Source organism: Crocodylus porosus, unplaced genomic scaffold (assembly GCF_001723895.1).
Source record: "Crocodylus porosus isolate Cpor-Errol unplaced genomic scaffold, CroPor_comp1, whole genome shotgun sequence".
NCBI classification, from domain to species: domain Eukaryota; kingdom Metazoa; phylum Chordata; order Crocodylia; family Crocodylidae; genus Crocodylus; species Crocodylus porosus.
The window spans coordinates 55,786,488-55,811,329 of NW_017728931.1; the positions used below are offsets into that span (position 1 = coordinate 55,786,488).

Sequence of the window (24,842 nt, forward strand, 5' to 3'; positions counted from 1 at the left end):
AAGCTGGAGCTTCTACCTGCCTGCAGGCCAGATCCCCTGAGTTCACGACCTCCTGTCCGCAGGCTAGATACAATCAGCTGGCAGGACACATCCAGCCTACAGGCCATATTTTGCCCACCCCTGGTCTAGGTGCTACACAAGAATATTACAAGGGAACTTAAGTCACAAAGAATTTACAATCTTGTCTTAACAAATGAATACAACAAACACCAGTGGGAAACTCTGGGCAGTCAGATGAGAGCAGCACTTGTACATTTTATTTTCCTATTTCAAGAAGAGCAAAAATAAATAGCAGACAAATGTGCAGTAATTCTAGCTAGAGTGATCTAATTTCCTCTATAAAAGAGAAGGTTATAAGTGAATGAAAGCCCTATTCAGCAAAATAATTGGCTTGATATCTCTGTTGTTCAGGATTCAAAACCAAGCTAAACTGACCTAAGGGCTTGATCCAACTTCCCATTAAAATAACATAGGCCCAAAGATGCAAAGAAGCACATGGGTCTTTTTTTATCTTTAAGTGGAAAACAAATTTTAAAACCTTAAAATGTAGAAAGTAACTTCTACATGATGAGAAAAAAAATTCTGAAAAAAAGCAGTTATCAAAACACTCACTTTTACATTGTGCATACTCATGATGTTACCACAATCATCCATGTACTGCTTTAGGTCCTTGTCCTGTCCAAAAAAGAAACCAAAGAGTCATCACTGCTAATATAATTTTCGTGAATATTTTATCTGCATATGGACAAAAATCTTGTCAGATATCTTATGGTTTGATTTTTTTTCCTAAAAAGACTCTTCTTCCTGCAGAAAATTTTGAGATATTTTATCACAAGATTCAATACCTAAACATGGAAAACTCCCAGCTATTTCTATTAATTATATTGCATTTTAAATTCATTTTTCCTCCTCCAAAGTTGGTAATTAGGTTGAAGTTTATTTCCTTTTCATGTTGCATGGAAAACTACCAAGTTTTTATAATTTTTTTAATTACCTGAATCGATTCCACACACAGTACAAAGATATAGTTAGATTATGCTCAGTAAATATATCTGTAATATGGAGTAAAAAAAGGCTAAAATGGCAAGTGTCATGAGTTTGATTATGTATACAAGTGCTTTGGTGAATAACTGTTATATTCTCAGCCAACTGCTTCCTACAGTTCATGTCCTTCATGCAGGTGAGCATTTCCTGAATTAGATGGTATTAAATTACTTACAGTGCAACTTCGAAAAAAAAAGATCAAATGCCAAACAATTCAGAATTTGACTAAACTTGTTTGGACAGGTGGTTTTTTTGGATCAATAGTAGGCAGCTGTGATATGTAGACTGAAAGTATTTACAACAGTCATGTTAAAACTGAAAATGAACTATTTCTGTTTAGGAGGGGCCTACATAATCCCACACTTCAGAGACTTCTGCTGATCAACTGTAGTGGCCTGGAAGGATTTCTCTCTCTCTCTCTTTTTTTTCTTTCAACCACAATGAAGGATGGGAGTTTTGACTGTAAGCATGCTGGTGCTCCTGGCAGAGTATCTTGTTTTGTCAAAAAGGAACTGATTGCCAGATTTGGGGAGGTGGAGGTAATTTTTCTCCCAAAGTCAGATTAGTAAATTGTTGTCAGGAGGGGTTGGGGTTGCTTTGAGGCCTGGGTGTGAAGTCTGGTTCTCTTCTTGGGATCTGAGCACACATTACCCATATAACTTTCCTGCCATTGGAGTGGCAGGACACTGGTGATGTGCCAGTCTTTCTTCCTTTTTATCTGACAGGCTATAGGCTGGCTTGTGTGTGTTTTCATTATGTGCCTTGTGATGCTGCTGCATGAGGTACAGGAATGGATAATGCTTAGGACTCTTTGGATAAACTGTTTCCTGTGTGTACAAGGGACTAGAGTCAGACCATTCCAATCCCATGTTTCTAATTTTGCATATTATGATATAATTAACTTTTGGCTAAGAAAATATTTGTTTTCCAGACTTAATGCAGCATATGCAAAAAAAAAAAGAAAAAGAATAAAGCATGGCAGCAAGACTACCAAGTCTTGTATTTTTAAGAAAAAGTATAGAATTAAGTTCGTGTTTCTACAATAAGAAATAACACTTTCTAAATAGATACACTAAATATAAAGTTTGATTATTGTATTAATACTTACCAGATACTCAAAAACAAGAGTCAAAGACTTGTCTGTGTGAACAATATCATGCAATGTAACAATATTTGCATGCTTTAGGTCTTTTAATAATGACACTACAAAAGAAAAAAAAAATAGAATTAGAACTTAAGAATGGGATCAGAAAAGACTAAGTAGTAAATTAATTATTAAACAATTCAAATTTACAAGCTTTTTGTTTAGATTATTTTGTAATTCAGAGAACTACCTTTCAGAATGTAAGATCTCATACTACAGTTAAGCCTTGCATACAAGCAGGTAAATGTCCAAAACTATACTTATTAAAGGCACACTGTGGAGAAGACAGTATTGCACTTTTTCTTACCTTCTCTGATGGCTGTGCATGGTGCCCCTTCTTCATGTTCCAGTCGGATTTCTTTCAGAGCTACTAAGTTCTCTGTCAATTTACTTCTTCCCTTATATACTGTTGCATAAGTACCCTGGGTAGTAATAGGGGGAGAAAACACACATGGAACTTTTCCATTTACTGAAAGTCCAATTAGAAAAAAAAACCCACCAAGCAAGCAAACAAAAAAAAAACCAGACAGGCTCATAACTGGTGCCACATTTTTCTTTTTCCAACTCTGAAAATCAGGTTCAAAGATTCTGAGAGTATGTAAATGACTTCAGTATAGAGTACTAATACCCAAGGCAGTTTTAAATTAACTAGGTTGTGTACTGGTAGTAATCCAGCAGCTGGAGCAGGATAATTTACCCTGTCAAGAAGGCACATTTGATTTAAAAGCCAGCTTGGGTATCTTCCAACATTAAGACTGCTTTTAGGGATGTGCAGAACAGACCATCTAACAGAATGAAGATATTTTCACCCCACAACTCAACCTTACATGAAAACAGTTTCAGAACACAAAAGAAATTCTTTTTTCCTGACACATCTTTTTGTATTTGTTTGTAAGTTTCAAAGATCCCTAAAAAATAATCTTGCATTATTATAACGGTGTTTTCTTTTTCAGCAAAACACTGAAATCACTGATACATAATATAAACTATGCTGCATTTTCAACCGTGGGTAATAGTCTGCAACTTGCATTGTTCATTGCACTAGGCAGTAATACAAATGGGATAACATCCATCTGTACCAGTGCTGATGATGACACTTATTTTCCCCAGAGACCCGTAACATTACACCATATAACAAGAGCCATCTAATATACAACAGGGGCAAATTAAACCAGATGCATTTGGAAATGAGTGAAATATTACATCTGAGAAAGAGAGGATTCATTATTGCAATACCAAGTAACACAATATTTTCCCCATTCTTTCTTTTCACAGCAGCTATGAACATAGATAGCATCTATTATTGTACAGTGCAGATCTTGATAGCAATTGTCCAAAAAGAATTTGTAAGTGAGTCTGTTTTTTTGTTGTGCTCAAGCTCCAATGCCTTCCTTGCTTATTTGTAATATCTACATACACAAAAAATATCTACAAATACATACAGGGTGTGTGAGCAATTTGCACATTATTTTATATTTAGTTTACTCATTGAGACATAGATGTAGTGGGGATTTATAGGGACAACTTTTAAAAGGTCATTTTTTATTTTTAAGTTTGAAGTAAATAAAGCATATATTCTCAACAGTGCTATACATAGGCAACTCCTAAAGACAATTATACAAACCTCTCCAAGTTTTTCCAATTTGATGTAAGTTTCCATTTTCCCAAATCCAATTTCTGACTGCAATAAAAGCAAAAGATGATACATTCAATAAATACATAATAATAATAATAATGAGCGACATCTCACTTACATTTCACCTATTCAACAATCAAAACTTTCTGTCTCGCAGAAAATCTTAAAGCACTGAAACATACAGTGAACTTACAATGTTACACAACTTCAAAAATTATTTTAGCACATCATTTTGAGGACTTGTCATACCATGCCAAATCCTACAGCTCAGCCTTTCAACCCATCACCCACCTTTGGAGGTCTGGATATTAAGTTGAAGAAGGTAAAATTTAGAATACCCTACCACCCTTCCCCTCCTAAATTGTTTCAATTCTTTTAATTTTTATCACTGTTGACATCATATTCTGTACGGTGGGGTGATATTAGAATGTTCTACACCTCTTTCTTGCTCAGTGTCTTTAACTGCCGTTTTTCTCAAAAACATTTTAAAGATCTGTTCTTCTCTCTTTGGGCTTATAGCAGGCCCTGAGCCTTTGGCTTTTTTTCTCCTGCCTTCTTCCTCTCCCCCTCTGTTACTCACACATTTGATACTTAACGGTAACAATCTGGGGTGACTGTAGGGTAATTTTCATTTATATTACCGTTTTAAATCAGCTTCGCACAATGCATGCAGCCTGCACAGGATCAAAACATACCCATTTCCAGGGTTTTGACTCAATAAATAATCAAGAGAACAGTAGGACTAAAGAGTCCAAACCAAGCCATCTCTCAAGGTCTGGCTGCTTTATCCATTTCTAATCAAGGTGGCTCTCCATGTCAAACTTAACTTTCTCCTTCCAGTGTGCTTTTCCCCTTGTGTACTCCTACCTGAAGGGTCTTTTCTACAGTGTTATAGCCTCACCATGTGTTGAACGATGAGACCAGCTTCAGCACCTATTTTCAGTTTTCCATTTGCCCACTCAATCTTAAGAACATTATACATTACATTCAGTACAGAGACACTGAACATCAGCATTTAAGGTTGCATACAGGTTTCCTTTATAAACTCAATGCATATTTTTCTTAAGTTTGTACAGGAACTACATTTTTGGGAGGCTCTTTTTATACACAGGAGAGTGAATCTTCAGAATGCCAGTTTTGTTTCAGCAGAAAAAAAAATGAATCCCAATTACTTGCGCTAGGGTCCCTGGAAAATTCCTAAAACACTCTGAAAAGATAATTACTCAGAAATCCTGGTGCTAGAATCCATGTGAGGAGTTTGAATACACGCTGGCTCATTTTAGAATTTTTACTGTATATTTTCCTTCTCATTTATTCTGAGAATGAAGTCCGGAGTAGCCAACAATCTTGCAAGTGTAGAAAACAGAACTGGGGGTACATTTGTCATTTATATCACAACAGTGTCCAGAGGACAGGAATGTTGCTACAGTGGAGGTCAGGCATAAGCAGGATGAGGAACCATGGAACATTGATTTACCTTGTCCCATTTTTCCATTCTCTGCAAAGCATGTCTGAATTAGCACTGCATCAGGGAAATATAGTTGTTCTAACAGTTGTGAAGATATATTAACATGCATCATTAGCTACCCAATTTAATATTACATTAAACTGCTTCTGAAAAACAGTTTGACAGCAAGCCACTGTGCATTGCAACCAAAAGCTTGCAGAGCATTTCAGAGGAATACAATTTTTCTCTAACATTAACTGAAATCAACCGTTTGGTAGGCTGAAAGATGCATCTACACCAGGACAGATATTCTGTAAGTCAGGACTTGCTGCTTTCATATTTTGGCACCAACTGTGATACATATATCTATTTTTCTTTTTTTTTTTAACATGAAGACCACTCCCTGAAGAAAACTGTCAAACTCCTTAAGTTACTAGACAAAGCCAGTTTTCATTTCATTTTCAAAGGGTCCCTATACTACCTACCAATCATAAAATTAGTTTACATGCTGCAATACAAGTCTAACCTTAGGACTTCTATACACGTTTGGAAATTCCATTTATACCTGATGAGTCACTAGAAGTGCCCAAGATGTTACACAACTGCATATAAAACACTGCACTTGTTAGTACATGTCAAAGCAGTAAATGAACTATTATACATGGCTATTAACGTTTTGCAGTAATCTCAGTTTTATGTTTAAAAGAGGACAGAATAGTCTAAAAGGTAACCACTCTTTATTTAATTTTTAATTTCTACTAAACCTTGAAAAAATTACTAGTCTGCAAGCAAGGTAAACGTTCAATCACAAGCCCAGAATACTGAACTTCCTGAAAAAAAGGACATTTGTACATTTTTAAAAAGCAATGCAGACTGACGGAAAGGAGGGAAAATGCAGCACTTACATGCCTATAAACCAAACACAGCTGGCATATCTTATGTTAGACTCACAAGCACTCAACACATCTTTAAAATATAGAAGAACAACAAAAAACAACGAAAACAAAATAAAAACATAAAGAAAACCTTCCAATAGAAATGCCATTCCAAATGTGCTCTCTGTTCATTAGAGGGCACTGTTTTTCTTAGTTTAATTCTAAAGAAGACAGCACTAAGCCTGGACAGCTTTACAATTGACACGTAATGAGTATGGTATGCAGATACAAAGAAAAAAACAATCAAACTAAATATTATAATCTAAACCTAGAGAGGTTACTTGAGTACACTATTACATCAGAAAAGACAAAGATCCTAAGGCACTGTACTGGTCATTGCTAGCATGTCACTAATACCATACTATTCAAATGATTATGGTCAATAATCTACAAAGTAGTAAAACAACCATTTATTTAAACAAAGTGCCTCAGTGTTTTCAATAGTTTGTATGCAATCAATACTTAGATTGATCTTTTTTTGGCTGAATGCTGGCAGCACACAAGTAAAATGTACAACAGAGCTTTAATCTCTAGTGGGGAAAACTATGTTACTGCCTTGATTATGGATATTATTAATTTGGAAAGACAATATTTACAGTTAAAACAAAGATACAGCACAACTGATTAAAATCAACCCAGCATGCATATCTTATATAGTTTCACAAGTACCTATTTATTTGACACCTAGGAAACTAGAATATTGTCAGGGTAAATCAAGAAGTTAGATTTTATAAAGCTGTCCAGTTTAAGTTTTTACATCAAGAAGTACTCCTGACAACTGACACAGGGAGTTGATATTAGGCTGCTGGATCTGATTCTACAGTAAGAGTTGAAATTAGATCAGTAACAAATGCAAAATTACTAGGGCTGGGTAAAGCTTCAGTCCTCAATTCGATTCGGCAGAGTTTTGGCCTGATTCAGTAGCCGAATCTCTGAATTGAATCAGGAGACCCTTTAATCTCTCTGAAATGAATCAGAGCCCTCCAAATCGAGTAAGAGAGATTTGGAAAGATTTGGCGATTCAGACATCGACACAGCTTTAAATATTTTTTCTATATACCTCAGGGTACTAGGTGGCTTGTGAACGCTGAGATGCTGAAGTGGATGGAGCGTCCCACAGGAGCACCAGGGTGCTCCCCAGCATGTTTGGCAGCAGACCCAGAAGTGGACCAGAAGTACTTCCAGTCCACTTCTGCATTCGCTGCTGAGCATGCAGGGCCCCCCCACATGCTCCTGTGGGACACTCCATCCATCCTAGCATCGCAGTATTCATGAGCTGTGACTGTTACTTTGAGGTATGTAGAAAAAAAAATGTTTAAATCTGTGTCTACAGCCGAATTGCTGATTCTCTGAATCAGCACTGAATCTTCAGATTCGGATTTGGCAGAATTGAATCGGGAATAGTGATCCTAATCAACAAATCAAACAACTGTCCCTGATTTGGGCCAAATCCAAATTGAGTACAGCCCGTTTCGTACACCCCTAAAAATTACTATATTTGATGATCTATGTGAAATGAACTAGTAGTTTATTTCCTATTACTTAAGACAGGAGGTACTATAACAAGTGGAATAGAAAATAGTAAGATTTACCATATTTATACCACAATTAGACATGTGCCGCTCCCCACAAAAACATTTTAAATAAAAATACAATTGACTCAATCTAACTTTATATGGTATTTCATATGTATTAACTTATATTCTTTAGTACCTAAATAGGCCTCTTTTTTCTTTTCTTTTCTTTTTTTTTTTTTTAAAAGCGAAGCGCATATCTAGAATACCAATGTCAAAACAACAGCAAGAACAGCAAAAACTTGATATGGTAAAAAAATCCAAGTGCAAATTTATTTTGGGCTAATCTGACTTGGGTACAAAATATTATTAGCGTCATAGTATCTAGGAACATCATAGACTTGGTACTGTACAACACATAGCATGGAGACAATCTGGTCTGAAGAGCTTACATTTGGAGCTGGTAACATGGAAGACAATCTGACTTTTGTCTCTGACTTCAATAGATGCCCTTAATAATAAATGAAGGGAAGAAAAGTCTACAAAAGGGACAGAGGGAAGAAGAGAGAGGAAGAAAAAAAAGGAAAGATAAAGAAAGAAAAAAGGAAACTGAAAGGGGAAAATATCGTTTTAGCCAGTATAGTGCTGAGCTTTTCCATTAACTTCAATACAGAGTCAAAGATACTCAAGAACGTGCATGATCAAGCCTTCAATTCAATGGAAGTAAGAAAAACATATAATATACATGCATGGTATGTGAAGATGTGAATGGAATTGGGACTTCCTAAAATAGAAGAAGTTTATTTGGCAAGATGAGATAAAACTTACTAGTGATGCTCTACGAGAACGTCGACTCATTGGCTGATCAAATGGTGGGCTATTTATCTGCAGTTTTTCTAGATATCCATCAGGTATTCTGATGTCTGCAGGCAGTGACAAACGTTTGTTCAGATCCTAAAGTGAACATATTAGAAGAACGTATCAATTCAGAAATGAAATTCAGGTTGATAAAGCAATTTTTAAAAAAGATTATTCTGTAATTAAAAATAATTTTGAGGAACTATTTTTCAGGAAGCTGCATTCTCCTTTCACATATATGACCCACATGCTTCAGCAAATTGCTAAAATGGAAGATAAAGCAAGTTCAGGTATATGAAAAATGACTATTTTAATAGAATGAGTTGAATGAAATACCAAAAAAATGGTAAAAGCATGTTAACTTTTAAAAATACTTTGTTTCAATAATCTATGATGCAGAAAAAAAAGTGAATCTGAGATTGATAAAGAAATCACTTTGAACACAAACAATGAAATCATAGTGTTTTCTCTGAAGAATACAGATCTCAGACTTTGTAACCTGCCTCTTTTATTAAATTTAATTATTAAAATAAGTTGGAAACAGGTTTAATCACACACATTCAGTTTCCACCTTGTAGTGCCAGACATGGAATTATTTAAGCGAGAGGGCTTCCTCCATCCAAAGAATCAAATACTAAACAATTTAAAATGTAAAATTTACTTTTTTGACATATTTACTGTTTCAAATACTTCTCACTATGTGAACTTTTAGAACAGTGGTGGATCAACCCCTGGCCTGCAAGCCAGATCTAGCCAGTGAAGCCAGGCTGTTTGGCCGGTGGGGGTTCCCTGGGGTCTGGAAATTTTGTAGTTGGAGAATGGTAACTGCATTAATTGCCAACTTTCCTGCTGTCACATTTCCAAACCCATGGGAACCAACAGGCCAGGTAATGTGGCTTTATGTATTAGGTAAGTGCTCATCTGGATCTGGCATGTAGGGTCAGGCCAGTACATTAGATCATACCTGGAGACTAACCCCGTGTGCCAACCCAGTGCGGGATCTGACCCATCCTGTAGACCAACCCTGTGCTGCTAGCTCAGCCCACAGGGCTGGAAGTTTGGGCACTGCTGGCTTAGAAAGTTGAGCTGAGTAAAATACATGAGGTTTTCTGTTTAATTAAATTCTTCATTACATTTTGCTCAACAACAAAAAGTACATGGTAAACCAGATATAGTGCAGCAAAAATGACTTAACTTTTGGCAAACGTAAGCAGAAACAAATAACATACTGTATTTACTTGAATATGAGATGAGGTTTCCCCCCCCAATCAGCATAGGGAAAAAGCCCCTTGTCCTACATTTGTATACAAAGTGTAGAGGGGAGTGGCTCTGACTCTGGCCCTGTACCCTGCACTGTGCAGCTTTTGCCTCCTCCCTCCCCCATACTGTCAGGCCCAGCTTGGCTCTGGCTGGGGCTAGGGTCTCTCTTGGACATCGAACACTGAATTCCTTTCCCTGCTTGGCCAATCAGCAGTGCTGACACTGCTGCATGGCCAGGCAATGGCTGAGCTTCCATGTGCTGTGCTCTGGGAAAAAGCATCCCAAGCAGCATCTGACTTTAAGAGGGGAGGCAGAGGGAGGAAGAGGCAGAGACTGAGGGGAGCTAGGGTGCAGGTGGCAGGAAGGCTGTAGGGAGAAGGAGTGAGTGGGGCAAAGGGCCACTTGACCCCCACCCCTAGTCCCTGCTTTCTTGTGGAGGAGAGGAAGGGGGTGGAGGGGAGGGAAAGATTCAAGACATACCTCCAATATTTAGATTCTATACCTGGAAAATTATATCAAATTTGTAAATTTTCCATATATAGCCTGTAATAACGGAGAGGGGGTTGTCTTACAATTGAGTAAATATGGTATTTGGTCTATTGATTTTCTACTGGTCATTTGCATTTTGTCTTTGATTTAAAGGATATCAGGAGCTGAGACAGCAAATATTCTCTTTAGGGGTCAGTTGCCATCACAGATGTATGTAAAACACACAACCAAGATACACAGCAATGATGACAAGCACACCATGTTATCAAAATAAGTAGTTAAAAAACAGTGTGTCTAGTACCTGGCAGTACCTTTCCCTATACACACTCTAACTCTAGTATCAGTGCTCTTGGATGAGCAGAGAACGACTCCTGATTTCCAACTTGGGCATCTAAAGACCACTTCATCTCCCCTACATTTCCACAGTAGTGAACATAGGGTAAGATACTAATGGGTCCCAAGTTTAAAGCAGAAATGAAGCTGTTGGCAGCTGGATAATTCTGAATGAAGAATTCTTGACTGGAATTTGTTCCTCTCCTTAATTCAACAAAGGAAAGAGTTTTTGACATTTACGACAGGTTGCAAGACCTACCTGTTCTCTCAGACTCTGTAAGGTAAGTACAAACAGTCAAAAACCCTGACGCTGAATTGATTCAATCTTCCCAGGTTAGTCTGAGCTGCATAGATTGAACCAATAAGTAAGCAAACAGCCATTCATTTTTGATTACAGAAAGGCAATTGCATGCCTGTCATAGCTCAGGCCAGAACCCAGGGGGTGCTAGAGCATGCTGCCCTGCTCTGCTGGAGCAGACAGCTTGGGCCAAAGCTAGCCCACCCACCTAGAAGGTTTGCAGGGAAGCTGCAAAGCGTCTTGGGATCCTGGGGGACAGAGTTAACTTGAATTTGGAGGAGATCTGGGACAGAAGTTCTATAAACTGATTTAACTTAAATCAGTTAAGTCTGATACTACATCCATCCAGGTTCATTTTAAACCAGTTGCAACCATTTTGAAGGTGGCTTATGTGCACTGAACTTCTGCTGTGTTACAGATCTGAACCAGTTTCAATCACTTACACTGGTTTGCGCACGATTTCTGTTCCTAGCCTAAGTGTTGAAGTTTTACGGACTAGTTATCTTCACAAGAATTTAAACGTGGTGTTATATATGAATTATCTGGGAGTATTAACTGTACCTGTATGTAAAATAATGGCTAAACAAATATTATCACTTTGAAATAAATACATAAAAGAAGTCCAATGGAATTTGGCAGGTGGAGTTTTGCACAAGGATGAGTGCACCACATTAGGCCCCTGAGGACAACTGACTTTTTAAATAGCCTATATATTATAGCCAAGGATTTGCAAACATTTTTGGCGATATGCCATTGAGGTCTGAAGTGCTGTCAGTTGGCTCACAACCAGATGACCTCTCTTCATTTCAGTCTCCACACATCCTAGAGTGATATTAGAATCTTCTGCAAGTAAGAGTAGAAAATGATGATTGTCTTCTTTATTTGAGTGGTATTTCATGGAACAAGAGAAAGGTGCTTATCTAGCATAAGGGTTTTGTCCTTGCTGGATTTCAGTGTACTGCTGCAAACTTGGATAGGATAAGAACTTTTGAAAAAGTCACAAGAATTTGAAAAGCTCAAAAAGTTAATTCATTATAAGGATTATCACTATCTCCCACTGTGATTAGTTAATTTCTATGGTATATTTTTTCATCTTTTCCAAAAATCCATATAAACAGGTTTAAACCTGTAATGATTTTAAAATTCATATATCAAAATTGAAAGTTTCTAAGAAACAGAAACCTGCCTGTCAACAGGTCACTTACTCTGCTGCCTTTAGACATGCAAGTCAACTCTCTTCCTAAAACTTTCTTGGATCAATTTTTTTTCATCAGTACAGCCTTGAATTCACAACAGAAAAAAACCTTTTCTTTCCAGAGAGAAAACATATCTCTGGCTTCTCCCAAGCTTCTCCCAACCTGCTTTCTCAGTACTCTCTTGGAGGTCTTAACCTCCTTTCTGTCTCCACCCTTGTTATCTGGTCATCATCACTTCCAGCTGGCCTCCAGCTTCCCAGTCACACAGACAATTATCCACTGACCAGATGCATGTGGATCCAAGCCCTCATGGGGTTGCACACCTTTACACTGCCAAATTGCTATTTTTTAGAAGTGAACCTTGAAATATTGGTAAAACTTTCCATCTTTTTTTCATTGTGTAGACATTCAACAACACTTCCTTTATGACAAGCTGTGCACTCAATTTCATACCAAATATAAAATAAAGTTCATAGCATCATATCACTCTAGGATGTATGGAGACTGAAATGAAGAGAGGTCATCTGGTTGTGAGCCAACTGACAGCACTTCAGACCTCAAAAGTGAACGTCTGCTCACTCGTTTATTGGTTTAATCTACCGAGCTTCAAGTAGCTTACGAAGATAGAATTTATTCAGCCTTGGGCTTTTTTGATGGTCTGTACTTAGCCTCAAGGTTTAATTCATGCTACTGATGCATTATGCAACAACATAACTCCCTTACCAGTTTTTTAATATAATCAAGCTTAGTAAAATAAGGCAAACAATGGAAAGGTCATCTTATTCAATGGATTAAAGCAGCAAATCATTAAGTGTAGTTTGTTTTGGGGGGGTGATTTTTTTTTTTTTTTAAAGAAGTGCTCAACATCTGTATTTCTAATCTACAATTTTGCCTATGCAAACGATAACATCTCTGCCTAACTTATCATAAGAAGTATCAGCATTTATATCTCTCCTCATAGCAATATGTAAATAGACTGGTGTGTGACTCAGGCCCCTGCTGTCTTCTGAAAATTCATAGAAAGCCTCCTTGACATTTAATTTCCCAACTGCTTCAAACTGTTATCTTTCAGAAGTACTACTATTCTATGAATTTAGGTTTTTCAAGAACTCTTGTACTCATTTAATAGACTGTAGTTCATTATAGTGTTTAAAAGAAGCAGGTTTGGCAGGAGGCTTCTGAACTAGTTAAAAGCTGTATGAAATTAAGATAAGGCATTATTATATCCAAGCACACAATTATGACCGTTTCCTATTTCATGTTGTTTGTTGGACAGTACATTAACTGACTCTGTAAAACAGGTCTTCTCAATTGGTGGGGCACATTTCAGAGGCTGATGCTGGAAAAGTATTCCGCCAATTGGTTAGGTACCACCAACTAAGGGGAAAGGAATAAAATACAGAAAAATGACTCCAGAGAAGTTAGTCAGGAAACAGAAAACTCTCACTGCTTCCTCTCAATCTTAACCCCACCCAGAGCAACTTCCTTCCACTCTTCTGAAAGACTCCTCTCCAGACACAATGTTTGTCCATACCAGGGCAAGAAAGTGTCCTTGGCCAGGATGGAGCCAACTATGCTCCACGTACCTAAATTGATAATCACAGAAGTTTGTTATTAGGCCTCAGTGACCACCAGGGATGAAACTGGGGCACAAACTTCTGGGTCTGATGTGCATCAGCCTGCCCTCTCTAGGACTGGTCACTGAGGCAGGGCAGATACAACCAAGATGGTGCTTGCTTCACAGATAATTCTGCAATCTTGAAGCCTGCCATTGCAGACCTGTAAGTGTTATGTGGAAAGAAAGGAACATTCACACTTTATGTTATTTCTTTTAACACCTTTTGGATCCCAAATACTGTCACTTTAACACTCAAGGCCTAGTTATTAATAAGTGTGTGTGTGTGTGTGCGCGCGTGTACACACACTAGACAACAAATCCTAGTCTAGTTTTTCTTTTGCTAACCTAAGGGATTGTGGTATACCTGTTTATCTGGTGGGGTGCAGAAAAAGGTAAGAATCAGAGGTGGAGGTTACTGTCAGAGGTGGAGACAAAAATATTTCAGTTACAAGAGAGATTTTTAAGTTCCTCCTCCCATCTCCCTTTGCTGTCTGGAGCTATGTGACATAATATCAGTTTGGCTCATTGAGCTTTGAACTTTAAATTCTTGTCTACTCTGCCCATAGTCCATAGTTCAGGGAGTGCAAGTATGTAACTAATTACTTATGTGAAGGCCACAGACTGACCCAGCCAGAACGCACCCCCCCGCCAAAAAAACCCAAAGTCCCATGACCTATTTTATATACTTGATTCTCTAAACAGCATTTTTTACCAAGAAGAGAAAACAGATGACCCCTCTTCCCCCCACAATAAAGGGATGCCACTGTTTATGTTTTTAGGAGTGCAGCTTTTTATCTATACACATGGATTTTATAAAAACAAATCTGTATTGAATCAACACAAACAACTGGGAGGGAGGGGTGTGAAAAATCCGTTGTTGTTTTTTCATTCTCTGTTAGGAAAATATTGACACCCCATAATGTTATCATGTAATGCTGTCATATAGAGTGCTTGAAGACCTAAAAAAACCAAAACAAAACGGTGCTCCATTTTAAACTCAGCTGAGCCCAGCGCACGCCCAGAAGAGGCAGCATGTTACTTCAACCCGGCTTGCTTGAAGTCTGTAAAGATCAGGTGCTTTAGTGGGGCTTTTTTGGGCATTTTTATCTAATAGCTGATTGAATCAGCTTTATCTCAGTGCCAAAAAGCCCCGCTGAAATGCTTGATCTTTACAAATACTCAGAGCCACGTGGAACAAATGCACTGTTTCTCCTGGCAAAGTGTGTTTTTTTTGCCATCTACAAGCAGCCATAACGTAATAAGATTAAAATACACCCTGCTCAATTCGTTAAACCTTTTTCGGGAACAACGATAACAAAAATCATCTCTCTCATTTCAAATCTAGAAACCCATCAGCTTTTTAACAAAAAAAAAAAAAATTTTGTTCTTACCAGAATCAGAAGCTTTTTATGCCACCAATATTCTATGAAATAAATATTTAGAGTAGCCCTCTAAATAGCCCTCTTCTATTATCAATTTTACCTAATTATATTAGAAAGGAACAGTAAAAAAAGTTACTTGGATTGCAAGACAAACACTCAAATGCTAGAAGTTGCCAGTTTTCCCATTGCATATATGCCTTAATTTGCCAACTTCTGCACTGAATGAAGTGGGGATCTAGCAGAAAAAAATGTAATGCCATCAGTACACATTGTATTATGATGTAAATTCACAAAAGAAACCAAATTAGGATGGCACCGAGATTTGTAAAATCTGGTGTTTTCTATTGTGAATATCTGACTCTGTAATCTAAATTACACATTTTTACAACATGCATTTTTTTAAACTTGATTCTCTAGCGTTTGGGTTTTTTTGTGTCCAAGGAAAAAAGTAACATACAGTTTTGGGATGAAGTCTGAGATTATGGGAAGCCCAGTTTGGTTATCTTACTTCTCCCACATACTAGCCCTTAAGTAGCTTCTTAACGTGCATAGTTTGGTGCTATTAATTTTGAACACCTCCAGTTATACTTCTTTTCCTATATTACACAACATACATCCCATCAAATGCCATTCTCTCTAATTAATATTACGTGACTTCTCTGAATCTTTTAAACTTTTATTTTTAATGGTAAGGCAACTAGGATTAGACACTGCCATTCAGGTTGGACAAAAGGATTCATTTAAAATCCAAGACTGAGATGTCCTCAGAGTACACATGTACTCTAATGTGTGCAGACAGATTCTCAACAATTTTATTTCCAACTCTAACAGTCATCAGTAGTACTGTATTCAAAAACTCAGATTTTACAGACAAGTAAATTATGAATACTGTATGCAAAATGAGCAGCCTTCACGAAAGTTAAAATAACTGCATTTTCATGTGCAGTTGTCTTTAACTTATTTTGCCAACTAAAGCAGTCTGTAAGACAAAGCTACTGCTGGGTTTTTTTAGACTAATTTTTTTTCTGTTTGATTCTTCTGCAACTGCCTGTAGGGATATTTTGTCAATGGACAAGTCACGCTGGCCAGTTTGAAAACAGGTGGGCTGTGAAGAATTTAGTCACTCTATTTGACAACAATGTTCTGAGACTTAAAGAATATTGAGTATGTTTCAGCAATTACTCAATTCCCAGCACTGCCCATCTAAACAGCTGGGATTACAACAGTAGGTTACTTTTAATGAAATTTTTCAGCAAAGTTCAGGTTAATCATATTTTCCTGCAGAGCAGGAAAAATATATGTAACAAATAAATATGTATCTCGATCCTGTATCAAGCTGATGTCCCACTTTGCCACTGCTATAGACTTCAAATATTTAGAGCCTTATTTTTTATTTTCTTAATAAATAATTATGGAGCCGTTCTTCCAAATGATATATTCAGAAATGTTGGGTGACCACAGAGAAAAGGAAACAATAAGCTTTCACTATCAACTGACAGTACCCTCTCACCCCCACCTTTTTTAAAAGCTGGGCAATTACCAAAAAGACATCAATTAGTTTTTTAAATGGTAAGACACCACCCACATGAGAGAGAGAGAGAAAGAAAGAGAGGTTAAAATTGCATGTGAAACACCCTGTGCTGGTTTATGCATCCTTCTTCTAATTTACCTCAAACATTTTGTGCCAGTTACATCAACGTATCGAAAATGACAAAGAGGCACTTCCTCACCTCACAGTTTACCTTACATTTTCTCCTTTTGTGTGTTATCTGTGTTCTTAATGATGCTTTATCAATGGTACAGAATCCCGATAATAAATTACAAACACTTTTTAACACCTGCTTGGGAGCCACATTTACATTTGTTCCCATCCTGACTGCTCAGAAAGACTTATCATTTTGATGTTTATGGAACTAAAACAGACACGCAGGTTAGAATGCTTTATTTGAACACACTTCTTTCTATCAGGTTTTCTATACTGTATGTTCTGGCAAAAAAACCATGTAATGAATTCCCCATGCCAAGCCTTTTCTGCCTCTTGGCACTGTCACACTAGGTTTGCTGTGGCATTATACATCTGTCCCAGCTACCCCACAGTACTTTATTTTGCGTGGGAAGCTGATAAATGCTTTCTGATCCTATTCAGCTTCCAAGAGCTGCAGTGCTGTCAAGGCAATATCAAAATTACTGCTCCTGTTGTTTCATACAAGTCAGAAAAAGAATAGGAAGACTCCCGCTGTTTCTGGTTCTCTCATATTTTGTACTTCTTTCAGTTATTCTGAAATAATGTTGTGAACAACAGCTTCCTCATACACTAATCCACTTACGCTACCCCCATTTTTAAGAGTGCTATCACAGGCAACTTGTTTCCTTTTCTCTCAAATTTTTATTTCTCTAATTTGACTCAATATAATTTTACTGTTTTTCACTGTAGTTTTATAACTACTCTCCTTACCCTATTTCAGCACAGACCTCCAAACTACTCCTCTTTTTGTATGTTCCTCTTTTGATCTGTAAATGTTCTTTCACATTGCCCTTTATGCTGGAAAGGCCCATATTTTTACCTTGTGGGTTGTACTTCCTCCCTATCACTGAACTCCTAGAATTTGTGCCAATGTGCACTTTTATCTACTTTCCCCTGCCAAAGATGCATTGCTTACATTTTTGCAAGCATAAATGTAAATAAAACAACTTCCCCCAGTTTACTGTGTAGTCTCAGCTAAGGTTTGCCACACACCTCAGTTCTCTATTTGTAAGTAAGGATTCCAGTTACTCAGCCACACACAATGCTTTAACAGATATGGATTAAGTAGTAGTACCAGGAAAAAGTACTTTTTAAAATATAAGCTGTTCATGATAACTCTATCTTCTGATCGCTCCGTTCACTGAGTGTTTGATTCATGTGTATTATGAAAATGAGAATAATGGTAGCATTTTGTGCAATGCAAACAACAATGCCAATACTCAAAAATAAAAAGTTATAAGCAATAACAAAAGAGCAGTGCCCTCAGGAACGATTTGTCACAAAATTTGACTCCAGCTCCCACTGTGCTACAATATATATCACCCCAAGTAGGAAGAGGGAGAAAGGAAAACCAAGCCTACTTTCATTGTTATCTTCCATTAATGTGCAAACTTGCAAATTGTTGCTTTCTGTTATAGTGGTAATAGAAAGCAACAATTAATATTTTCCCCTGGAAAACTGGGCTACAAAATGCTGTCTATCCCTCATTTGCTAGAATGGCACAACATTTCTTTAAGGCTGTTCTCTTCATTTTCTGCTTCCCATACTCACAAGTGCAATTAAAGAAAGAATATTGAAATTTTTCTGTCAGTGAGATAGGATATGGTGAAAATGAAAGTAGCGCTGTAGTATTAAAAGAAAAAAACAACATCCCTAAACCACCTGGTCTCAAACACCAATGATTTCTTTAGATTCCCTGATTAACCGAGTTGTATTCAGGCATATGAGACATTTAATTTCCAGACCATTAGCATTAATATCTTCTTCGGTTGTACATGTTGGAACAAAACAGCAAATACATGAAATGTCAGGTCACATTTCAAAATGGACTTTTGGATATGGTCACTAAGGTTTTTTAAAGTCACCACAAGGAAGAGAACTGTACCTTCAAGTCTACAGATGTCAATCTGATTGCCCAAATAATCCACTATAGGTCAAATCAAAATGATTTGTTCTCTGGTGTGAGTAAGTATCAGCCTGAATCAGTCATCTCACCAGTTACAGCTAGCGTTAGCAAGATATGTCAGCTGCAGCCACAAGCTGCTCACTATAACTCATGGTACTTTTGTTTACTAAAGAATACTTAATGAGATCAAACAAACCACATCATAATGCTGTCTAATCTACATGGCTCAATATTGTGTCATGTTTATCCTAAAAGACACTAGTTATTTGTATTATACACATTTTCACACATGCACTCACAAATAAAAATGTTCATAATCTCTTATATAATATCATGAAAATTATTACAAAGAAAGCTTTTCTTTATAACAGATAACTGAAGAACTAATGTGCAAGTCAACAACTTGTACTTATATACTTTCTGAGGATCCTACATGGTGTCCAGTTGTTTTTTTGAAAGCTGCCTCATTACATTTTGTTACATTTTTGTAACGTAACAAAAATGGCACACTCAGAGCCAACAGGATTCTCTGAAGAATTCTGACGTAACAAGTCTGCTGAGGCAGAAGTCTGCAGAAAGGACTAAAACCAAGTGTTTATCCTCATCACCATTATTATTTCGTTAGATTATTTAGACTATAAAAACTCTGCTGCTGGGAAAATGAGAAACCCAAATCTACACATACCAAGAACCCCATTAATTCTTAACAATGTACAAAGTTAGTTACTTTATTTTTAAACAAACCTTGACTAATAAGCATTTTTGCCAATTAATTTTAATATTGACTGTGTAAGTTGCTTTCCTATTTGTATGCATTTATCTTATCATCACGCCCAGCCTTTCCATCTTGACCTTTTGCAAGACAAAAAAAGTCTATTAATATGCAGTTATGTGCATAGTAAGTCTTTTTGTTATGTGTCTGAACAGTGTCTGTTACAGTGGCTCTCAAGATCCTGCCAGAGATGTCACTGCAGGCAGGTAGAAAGAACTTCCTCACATACCTTCTGTTGAGCCAGGACAGGAAGCAACTATGGTTGCTGCTTTCCCTGTAGGCCTTACCAGTCCAACCTCACAAGCTCCTCCTGGAAACAGAGGTTCTGAGACTGTCCTGCATTTCTCAGAGAAACATGTGGGGTTAGCCTGGGAAGAGCTGTGGCAAGACCTCATGCTTGAGCCATGGCCCTCTGCACTGCCCTGCAGGAGACAGGCTTGGCTGGAGCACTCCTGTGCACTGACCATCCAGAAGAGCTGGGTAGAAGGACAACTAAGGCAGGTAAGATTACCTTCCTTTCCTCCTACCTCCCACGGGCACAGAGGAGTTTTGCAAAGGGCACAAAACTCATTACTTGCATCTCTGCTCTTGCCTGCTCTAGGTTTATCAGAAAACCCTCATACAGGTAGGAGTGCATGGCAGCAGCCTGGTTGAGAATTGCTGAGGCAGTGCAATAGTGGTTCTCAATCAGGGCTGTTGCCAAATTCAGAAAATTTTGGAAGAGCACCCAGACTCCAAAAAGGTTGGGAGCCACTGGTCTGGTACAAGAACACCTTTAGGCACTGCAATAATAATAATAAACAATAACAATAATTTTGAAGTACAGCATTTTACTTGTTACTGGGAGACATTTATATAATAAAAATGAACACTTCATAATTTAAAAAAAATCTGTCAGTTGCTAACATCCAGATTATGGTTCTCACTCAGAATGAGAGAAAATATTGCCTTTAATAGATTTCAATATTTTAAAAGTACCTAATGGGTTATTAGGCAATACTTATCTATCCTTAAGCCACAGGCAATGTTTAAATGTGAATCATATTACATGATTTATTGGCTTGCCACATCAACATCCTGCATCAGGCACACTCCCAAGCAAGAAAGGTAGTGATTAATACTTCCATCATATAGGAAATGTTCTACAGAGACTGGTTTACAACTAATTGTTTTATAACTCAAATATGACTTTCCTTTACTGACAGCACTAACATATAGTCAATTGATGACTCCTCAAACTGGAATAAAACTATATTTTTCTGCCTGGTGCAGGGGGCTGGACCTGATGCTCTTCCAAGGTCTGTTTCAGCCTTACAATCTATGAATCTATAGTAAGAAACCTCCTTTTTAAAGTAGCAGTTATTAAAATACAACTCAAATATATGAACCTCAAATAGATTTCCTCAGATTTTTGCAGTCATTTCCAAAATTAATTTAATTAAGACAATACATTGCATAGGATCATGATTTCTTGTCCCTGTACTGATCACTTTTGTTCTGCATGGATTATTTTCTAATAAGTTAGTTAAACTACAGTGTCAAACCCAGAAGGTATTTACTTTTAGGATGCATTTAGATATTCCCTCCCTGAATCAGGATAACCTTTGTAGATCAGGACCTAACTAATGAAAAGATGGGGAAAACCATTTCCATCAGGACTTCTGGTTTTTAACTGTACAAATAAGAGTCAGTGCTTGACAAATCATTTTTCCAGAAATTTGCCATCCAGCCTCAGAGTCCACAAATAACTATCAGATGTGAAATTACCTTGGAGCAATTAGAGAAAACACATTTTCTCTCCCACACCATGACATTTATAAACCATTAGTTTTCTAGTCTTTTGGATAAGGACATATTACAAGAAGAGGGACTGTCTAACTTACCCAGTAAATATCAATGGTCTTTTTGATACTGATATTAAAAACTAGAAGTCTTAATGTCTAATTTTAACACTTGGAGTCAGATTTTCCTCGCACAAAATCTATTTCTAGTAACCAACAAAGCAAATTCATCACTGACAAGAATATAAGGAGGTGTTACTTTAAAATTTTACATTGGCTATGGCTATGTAGAAGAGAATACTGTAAAGTACAAGCCAAAAAATTAAGAATGCAAGGTTCAGATTTACTTATCTGAACATGGGAAAAACCTTGCAACAAAACTAACCTGGCATCTCTCCAGAAATGATGTTTAATAGTATTTTAAAAAAAAACAACAACAACTCAAAAAACACTCTCTCACTATGGCTCATTTTGCATAAGCGGCCAAAAATAAGTATTTTGAATATCTGTTTTAGAAATAGATTTAGTAGAATTTAAACTCTATAGATATACTGTATTAGCTATCCAAGAACAAATTAATAAGAATTATGCTTTTTTATAATGCTTCCAGGAAAAAGAGAGAAGTTTTTCTTTTCTTCTATGGTTTTGGAATGATAAAAACATACTGTACTATACAACACACTGGTATTATGGCTAGAACTGCTTTCAACAATTGCAGGATTCAGTAACTGAATTCCAGATGCAAAAGGTTTCCACAGCTATTTCAATAAACTTAAATCCAAGTGAGAAATATAGCTATATATTTAAACAAACTGTAGAAAACACCAGAACTCTGATAAAAGGTATGCAATAAATCCTCCATTATGAAGTGTCAGTTTAAATGTAAGAAATGAATATATATTCACACTAAACTTGTGTTATAACTTGTGGTCAGAGGAGCTCTGATGTATGCCTTGGACTGTTTTTTATGGTTACTGTTCAGCATTTCAAGAAGCTCAGAGAGAGATGGAATTTGAAGAGAATGGGAAAAGGAAAAAAAACCTCGTAGCTCTGTCTTTAACTATGCAGTGTTCTCATTCTTAAGAATTACTGAGTATTAGGCTCCTTATCACGCTTCAGGCTGAATTCTCCTAAGCTCTTTGGGGACTGCTGGCCCTTGAGAGCTGTGTTAGCAGGGTAAAAAACAAGCCATGCATCATGTGCCACCCCCCACTGAGTTTAAGTGCTGGTTTCTGAATGTTCCAATCACTTCCTTTGATTGTGTGGGAGACAAAACTCACATAAAGAAAAAGACAAGGCAAGAGGATGAACTTAAGATAAAAATATGCCTCAGAGGAAACCCTCTCTCTCTCTCTCCCCCCTCCCCCCCAACAACACTAAGAGGAGGTGGTTGAGCAAGCAAATATTCTGAAAGAATTACAAGGTAAATACATCTCTCTTCTCTAAAGATACCATCCGTTAAGAATTCTCACTCCTGGAGCACAAAAAACTAAAGACAGAGATCCCCACCCCCAACAAAAATTCAAGAGAAACTGCAGCTTAAGCAACAGCAATTCCAATGCCAACATGAGGAATTTCCTATAGGGTACTGATAGACGTGCAAGTCCTTGCTCTAACTCATGGCGCTTTACATAAAGCACTATAAGTTAAAGCACCCTCCCCCCAACAGACGTTCACCTGTTGGGAGACTGGGGGGGAGGGGGAATCAAATTTACCTGCAGGAGCCCAAGGATCTGCCCCTCTCCCCCAGCTCCCTCCCCAGCTCCATGCCTGTCTGCAGAAAGGGAGGGGGGAGAGGGAGTGAGCTGCCAGCTGGGTTTTGCCAGGCTGGGCTGGAGGGGGACTGAAAAGGAAAAGGAGAAGTGCCCACAAGGCAGGGGTCTCCAAACCACCTGCCCCACCTCTAGCTTAAGCCAGGCAAAACGGCTCGCTCCTTTTCCCTCCTCCCATCCTGCCAGCAGCCATTTCAGCACAAATTAACTCTAAGGAACAAAAGTTCTCTACAGTGCTCTAAAGTGGAGCATCTTCATCTGATCCTTGAGATAATCTGTTGTGTGATCAGGCACTTTAAAAGCATTATGCAGGCATGCAATGTGTCACAGAACAGCTATAGGGCACTTTCAGGGGGCAACAAGCATAACTTCTGTCTGTGCTCACAATGTCTCTTAATAACACTAATAATGAACATTAAATACAATATTCAGTTCAACAGAAGAAAAACAACAGAGAAATACTGCATGGTGAAACTGTCCAATTCAAAATGAGCAACGCCTCAACATGAAAGGGTCTGACTTAAGCTTGGAAAAAACTTCTGCAAAATGGTGTATGAAACAGTATTCCTCCCTGGAACTGCACCTAAGTATTAATACTCTATATTAATTGAATTACTTTTTATGACAGACCACTTTTTAACAGATATCTGTGATTGAAGCATCCCTGAAGAAGGCTGATGGCAGTTTTGTCTTTAAATTGAGAAAGCCTTAAATACAGTCTTCTTGTTTTAGGTCAGTCAGGTCACAGCAAAGTGACAGGCAATTAACTATCCCATTTGGACATAAAACTTATAGAAAAAGCAATGAAGAGAGTGTAGTCATAAAAAAATGGAACCTAAATTGAGTGGTATTTTTAAGAGATCTAGCATCAGCAGGTGGAAGTGCAAAGATACTTTCTGCATACAGCATAAGCATGCAGAATGCTCCTTGGAATGGGTAAGTGTGACAAACACTGGAAGAAAACAAACTCACCGAATCACACTTACAATGTGACCTTGGAGAGGATGTTTATATGATGATATGCATAATAGGCCTGTGTGAAAAGGCTAGTATTTGCTTTGGATTCAGCCAATTTGAGGGACAGTGATTCAATTCGGTGACTGGAATCACTGTCCCAAATTGACTTGGCCAAATCTGAGTCGGAGATTCAGCTGCTGCTGATTCAGCCGAATCTCCGAATCACACAGGCCCCATCACCCACTTCTCCCAGCCCCGTCTAGCCCCAGCTTCCGGCTCTTTGGGAAAAAAGCCCCCATTCACCGGCTGCTGCCAGGTGGAAGAGGCGATCCCCACTGCCCCACACTGCATGGGGGCCTCTGTCACGAGTCTCCTGACCCCCACCCACTGTCCCAGCCCCTCCCTCCCCACCATGGCTGCCCTGCCTGGCCCCAGCTCCTGGCCCTTAAAAGCAAACGCCTACTCTCAGGCTCCTGCCAGGTGGGGTGGGGCATCCTGCTGCTCCCTGCTGCCCCGTGGGGGGCTCTGTCACAAGACCCCCGAAGCCCTGAGGCTGCTGCAGCAGCCGATGAGTCATTTTTCTGTTGTTTTGTTTAAAGGGCTGGGAGCTGGGGCAGGTGGGGCAGCCAGGGGGGTGGCTGGGAAAGCAGGCAGGGGTTGGGGAGCTCATAGTTTCATAGTTTCTAGGGTCGGAAGGGACATGAGCAGATCATCTAGTCCGACCCCCTGCCATGGTAGGAAAGAATACTGGGGTCA

The 24,842-nt window shown here is 38.1% G+C and overlaps 1 protein-coding gene across 2 annotated transcripts in view; it reads right to left on the reverse strand.

Annotated features, from left to right (window-relative positions):
• Nucleotides 1-24,842, reverse strand: part of CDK17 (cyclin dependent kinase 17) — a 148,965-nt gene that overhangs the window by 18,570 nt on the left and 105,553 nt on the right. For both annotated transcript variants that reach the window (XM_019545079.1, XM_019545080.1), the window contains exons 5-9: nt 8,549-8,674; nt 3,813-3,869; nt 2,496-2,610; nt 2,153-2,247; nt 613-675 (exon numbers count right to left, since the gene is read on the reverse strand). In XM_019545079.1, coding sequence (XP_019400624.1) covers nt 613-675; nt 2,153-2,247; nt 2,496-2,610; nt 3,813-3,869; nt 8,549-8,674 — 456 coding nt within the window. The remainder of the gene's footprint in view (nt 1-612; nt 676-2,152; nt 2,248-2,495; nt 2,611-3,812; nt 3,870-8,548; nt 8,675-24,842) is intronic.